The following is a 6674-nucleotide window of genomic DNA, read 5'->3' as shown; positions in this document are numbered from 1 at the left end:
TTATGAAAGTTGCAGTGAATTTTTGTGCATTCATTTTCTAAATCCTCAGCAATATGTATTTGTTCATATTTAAAATGTTTCATATGTGTGTAGGTCAGGAGTATACATATAAATTACACATGAGATCTATATGAAAAAAGAAGTTACATACAGAGCAAATGTTGTGATACATGCTATGAGAGCTATTGGAAAGGAGAGAGACAGAAAGGAAAATGGTCTAAATTCCTTAAAGGAAATGTCTAAGTTCTAAAAGCAGGAGAGTACTCAGCACATAGAAAAACTACACATATTGATATACATAATCAGGAATAAGACACAGATTCATCAAGTAATTTCTGTTGAAAAATCCACAGCATTTGTATGAAAAATGCCAGCAAATAAACAATGAAAAAGATATTATTTTCTTCTTCATAGGCTCTTATGTAAGGTTGAAAAAAAGGAATAAGATGATCCCTTGGAGGAGGAAATGGCTACCCAATCCTACATGCTTGCCTGGAGAATTCCATGGACAGAGGGAGCTAGTAGACCACAATTTAGGGGGTTGCAGAGTCAGACACAACTGAACACGCTCACACACACAATAGAGAGAAGGTAATTTATTTGAGAATTTATTTTAGAAATAATCACTGAGATCTGTACATTTTATAGAACTGAGGACAACAGCAAAAGCACATGATGTTTCTGCCTTGGTTGAGTGAGTAAGTAATGGTAACCATTTCTAAATTGAGAATATTTTTCAAAAGTACTTGATAAAAATACAATTTATCCTGATGTGCAATATTTTTCAAGAATAGTACAATAAACTCCCTTATAAAATTTACCCAAGGTCACAAATGATTTTTCACTTTGCCCCATTTTGCTTTATCACTCAACAAATGACTAGATAGATGGATTGATAGGTAGATAATTAGATAGATTGTTTTTCTGAAGTGTTTTTTTTAGAGACATATTATTCCTTTACACCTAACTATTTTGTTATGTATTTCCCTAGGAAAAAGGTTATCTATTGCATAGCTATAGTAGTATTGCTAATATCGGGACATTTAGTACTAAAGACATATTACAGCCTAAGTAGTAGTCCATATTCCAAATTTGAAAATGGTTCAAAGACTTCTATATCTTTATTTTCTTGCCCTAAATCCAATTCAGATACATAGTGCATTTAATATTCATGTCCTTTTAGACTTCTTTAACCTATAGCAATTTCTCTGACTTGATACATTTTCTCTTTTGTTTTGTTTCATTTTTGAGAATTCATTAACTTAATATTTTAAAACTTTGTGTTGAAGTCTAATGTATGCATAGAAATATGTTGCACAGCTTAAATAATTTTTCACAAAGTAGGCACAAATATGTAACAACCCAGTTGAAGAAGATAATACATTACTTGCACCTAGAAGCCCCTTTCTGAATTGTTCATTATATCACCATTTCTGCAAGTAAAGAGAAAGATGTATGCTCACAATTTCCCTCTTTTATGATTCTTACTCTCATTACAGAGGTAGAGTCCATAATCCTATTAACAGAATTGACATGGGCTATAGGATCCTAAAACCAGCTAACATGCTGGCAGATTAAAAACAACAAATATAGCAAACAGAAAACTCAAGAATCTCAACTAGCATGTTGTTTTATTATATTGTGAAATACCGTTACCATTCACTAAAAGTAAAACAGCAAAGTATTATTTATGGCAAATTTTACAAACAGAACATTTTTACCATTTGGATACGGATCTGCTTTGTCTTTGCACCATAGACAAGTGGATTGAGAAATGGAGGGACCAGCAAGTAAATGCTAGAAATGAGAATATGGATAAAAGTGGGGATGTGAGAACCAAACCTATGTGCAAAGAAAGAGAAGAAGGCAAGGATGTAGAACTGGAGGAAGACACAGATGTGAGCGATACAAGTGTTGAATGCTTTCAACCTAGCCTCCTTCTGGGGCAAACGAAAAACTGTGATAAATATCTGTATATAGGACAATGTAATGAAAGAGAGATCAAACACAGCAATGTTGAAAGCCACAAATAAACCATAGATTTTGTTGACCCGGATATTTCCTGTAGCCAGTTTCACAATGGCCATATGCTCACAGTAGGAGTGGGAGATGACTGTTTTGTAGTAAAATTGCAATCGGAATTTTATCAGTACTAGGCAAGGGGCTACAAGAAGGGCAGCCCTGAGTGTTACTGCACTTGCTATTTGAGAAATGAGGTGGGGAGTGAAGATGGCAGCATGTCTGAGTGGATAACAGATGGCTACATAGCGGTCCAGGGCCATAGCCAGCAAGATGCCTGACTCTATGCCCTGAAATGTGTGAATGAGCCACATTTGAAGCAAGCAGGAGTCAAAATATATCTCTGGTATGTGAAACCAGAAGATTCCAAGCATCTTGGGCACAACACTGGTAAGAAGTGCCATATCAGTTACTGCTAGCATGCCTAGGAAAATGTACATGGGCTCATGGAGGCTGGGTTCTGATTTGATGATGATCAGAAGCAAAGAATTTCCGATTATAGCAATGAGATACATAATACAGAATGGAATCCCAATCCAACACTGCACAGACTCTAGGCCTGGGATCCCTATTAGTGTCAACACAGAAGGCATGAAGACTGTGATGTTGGAAATGTACATAGTGTCCTAGGGTCTCCTGATGCAAACAAAAGAATATCTCAGTCAGTGCTGCTTCCTCTTTTAATTCCTATTTTCATCCAAAGTCACAATATTGAATGCATGATTTTTGCTAGAACACTAAGATCATGTCATCCGCCTCATTCAAATATAGGAGGTAAAAGAAAGATCCATAATGATACATAATTTTTTAAAGACAGACATCAGCAAGCCCTAAAAATGTGATTTGCCACTGCATTAGATAGAACCAGTCAAATTCCCAAGTAAGGGGATCAACTACTGACTCGTCCGTTATTTCACTTCAGACCTGTGGACAAAAATAATACACTGTTTATTTTGCTGGCAGTTACATTTTAGGCAGAGGGTGATAATTCACTCCATATTCCACATTCCAATGTCTGCTTTAGTACTCTGTTATTCTCAGTTGTTTCTCAGTCTAAAACAGTCAGTTTGGACTGGCAAAAACTCAGACTTGACCATTATTAGTGCAGAATGCTATCCACAAAAGAGGATAGACCTAGATAAGCTTGTCACCTGAAACAAAAATATATTTGTTTATGTAGTGATCTATATTATATATCTCTATTGAAGACTAGATATCTTTCAGAAGAATGTGAAGGAAGAGTTTTAGAAAAGATCACTCAAATCCAAAGTTTCTTGCCCCCTTTTTACATTTCTAGTAAAACTGCATTAGATTTGCCTATATTTCCAACAGCTGAAATAGCTGTTTTTGTGTTTAAAAATGAATAAAATACATTACTGAATACACATACAAAATAAGTAGAGTGGAAGGACCTTTAGGAAACAAGAAACTCAGAGTAGCAACTGAAAAGAGAGATAAGAGGACTCATTCTTAATGGTCTAAGGATACAAGAACCTGGGTAAATGTAATAGAGTCTTCTCTTTTGAGTTTAAACCTTTCAGAGCTGTCATTAGCATGAGATTTGACTAATTTAAGCTCATTGATTTTTCATTAAAAATAGATAGTCTGAAACACTTGAGCCATTTTTTCTGAGCTCAGGTATACCTGTGGAGGATTCATGTTGATGTATGGCAAAACCAATACAATATTGTAAAGTAATTAGCCTCCAATTAAAATAAATAAATTTATATTTTAAAAATTCAATAGAAAATGAAGGGATGGAAGGAAATGCTCCTTAAAAGATGTCAAATATAGAACTACACACAGGAGACAGAAAGCTCACCTCAGGATTTCAGAAATGTTTAAGAAGAGAAATTTAGAACAAGTGAAAAAATGTAATCATTACTCAATTCACTGATAAATGATTTTTTTGAAAACTTTTTACCCGTTATATCAAATTTGCTAACCTGATCAAAGAATCAGACATGACTGAGTGACTGAACTGAACTGAACCTGATCAAAATCATTCCCTGTTAATCACTGCATATTTTAAATCAAGAAATTATCAAACTGAACATTATAGAAATGTTTGTAAGTTTGTGAAAATAGGGTTAGGTTTGTTTCATTCTTTCATAGACTCTCCAATAAAGTTGCTTCATGTAAGTAAACTCATGATCAGTTAACCCTACACTGAATGTCAACAAATGGGGCAGTAATGCAGGAAGCAGCTGTGGTTCCTACTGCCAAACCACAAATGGAAGACTCAAGAGGTCATTCTAATGCTATAGCTTGTATCAGTTGACATATATTTATGATAAACTAGTCATTAAAATAAACAGTTGGATATCCATAGGTCTGCTCCCCAGTGACTAATCATATATCAATCCATGCATACTTGACTCTAACAATAGTCAAGTTGTTCTTTCTAAAACATTTTCAGAATGAGAATGGAAATCCACAGTATTTAACTTTCTGAAGTAGGAGCAATATTTAAGCATGATCTGATAATTAGAGATAGTGGAATGGCAGGTGGGAAGTACCTAATTGAGTGCAGAGTTGACTGGATGAAGTGATTACTATTGAAAAAGCTGACAATGAAACATTACAGATGTAAACTTGGGAACAGTGAGACTTACTTGCTAATTGTTCAGTGCCCATTCTGCTTTTAGCAGATATCTGAAAAGTATTTTCAGTTCTTCATATTGACACCTTTCAACATTTATAGCACACTGACTCTGCTTATTCCTGTGTGATATGTGTTCTCAGTCCCTCTTCATTCTATTTCGACTCCCTGTAACAGCACAGTCAATGCCAGGAACGCGAATCCATTTGGTGCCGGGGCCGTCTGCGATGAGTAACTATCTCTGGGACAGCCTTTCATGTTTTTTCTCTTGTCTCTGTAATAGTCATATTCCACCTTTTGTAAGTTTGTCTGAGATCATGATTTTTGCATTCATTCTCTAATAAAACCAAAGGTAATATCTGTAATACTTGGAGGCATAGCATCAATTTATTCAGATTGAATTGAAGAAGAAAGCTGCTAAACATTAGTTTAACATTCTCTAATAAATGTGTTGAGAAAGAGGATTTATAAACATAAAATGAGGGGTTTATTAACTACCAGTTAAACCACAAGGGACCCACCAAATTTCAGTTATGTCCTCTTGGGTTCATCCACACTTAATATCCCTGAAATTATTATTACAATTTACAGATATCTCCTTGCTCTTTTTTTCTCTTGCATAAAATTCTAAATAAGAGATATTTATATACACCAGTGTTCATTTAATAAGCTGAGTTATTTCTCTGCCTTCCTTATTTCTCAAAGGAAAAAGCAAACATAAAGTCTAGTACTATTATAGACATGTTTCTTTGCCAATAAATTCTACTTAAGTAAATTACCTGGAATACTTCCTTTCAATCAGACAATTTGGGAAGAAAAATCTGTATCCATAATGTTCCTTTATTATGCACTTATTTCCTGCAGTCTCACTCCTTTGATTTGTATTTTACTGAGACTATTTTTGTACATTCAGTAATTTTTTTTTTTTTTGGTGAATTTCTCAAAGTGACCAGTTTTAGTGGACATTTCTAAATCCTACCAGTTGGAGTTCTGAGTAACTGGTTCACACATGACTATATTTTTTCCACCCCTCCATTTATACCTTCCCTTCTGTTGTTCATCTCTTCCTTCAAAAGAAGTTGTTATGTGTGTCAGATATATGAAGGAATCATTTCACGTTCTGTTAATGAAGAAAAGTATTTCTTCAAATTTTTGGAAATGCAGAGAGATGAATTAGTATAACTTTTATCATGTGTGCAAGTAATAAATTCTTAGAAAGTCTTATACATATGATACCTTTCTCTTTGACGTATTTTACCCAGTTTCTAGACTTTATTATATGTAACTAACCTTTAGACATACTTGATGTAATTTGGATATGTTGGCAAATTTAGGACAAATCTTTTCTGTGGGCTGGAGGAAAGTACTGACAATGGATTTCAGGGTGAATGAGAGATAATGATGAAAAGTGAAAGATCTAATTCTCTTTGCAGAAATTCTTCTGTGAAGGAGAATGAAAACATTATACTGACTCATGTTGAATGGAACTGATTCAGAGATTTTACTGACATCTATACTTCTCTTCCTGATGGCTTCCCTGGTGGCTCAGAGGGTAAAGCATCTGCCTGCAAGGCGGAAAACCTCGGTTCAATCCCTGGGTCGGGAAGATCCCTTGGAGAAGGAAATGGCAACCCACTCCAGTACTATCGCCTGAAGAATCCCGTGGACAGAGGAATCTGGTAGGCTACAGCCCACGGGGTTGCAAAGAGTCGGAAACAACTGAGCAATTTCACTTTCATACTTCTCTTCAGCCTATTTTTTATTTCCTAATTTACCATTTTGTGTCCCATATATTCTCTTTAATAACTATGCTTAAATTTTGGTAACTCCAAAAGTTCTTTCCTGGGTCCTGACATTCAAGCTATACAAATACAAGAGTTATTTTATCTACTCAAAAGAATTCTGTTATCTCCAATATGTCTTCTACTAGAACAATATTGCACACAATTTTTTTTTTTCATTTTCTTCACTCTGTTCCCATTAGAGAAGGCTAGGATATCTTACCCAGATTTCAGTTCATGCTGAATATTCTTTGAAAAACTGTCCCCAGTTA

General features: G+C 34.9%; 1 protein-coding gene across 1 annotated transcript; it reads right to left on the bottom strand.

Moving 5' to 3' along the window:
- Nucleotides 1-1700: 1700 nt before the first annotated feature.
- Nucleotides 1701-4280, bottom strand: LOC101105439 (olfactory receptor 52A1-like). The gene has a single exon (XM_004016660.4). The coding sequence runs from the start codon at nt 2637-2639 to the stop codon at nt 1701-1703; it is 939 nt and encodes a 312-aa protein (XP_004016709.3). The 5' UTR covers nt 2640-4280.
- Between the last annotated feature and the right edge of the window lie 2394 nt (nt 4281-6674).

The sequence above is a fragment of the Ovis aries genome, chromosome 15 (genome assembly GCF_016772045.2).
Source record: "Ovis aries strain OAR_USU_Benz2616 breed Rambouillet chromosome 15, ARS-UI_Ramb_v3.0, whole genome shotgun sequence".
Classification (NCBI taxonomy): Eukaryota; Metazoa; Chordata; class Mammalia; order Artiodactyla; family Bovidae; genus Ovis; species Ovis aries.
The sequence above is the reverse complement of the archived record's forward strand: the minus strand, read 5'-3'. Positions and strand labels throughout refer to the sequence as shown.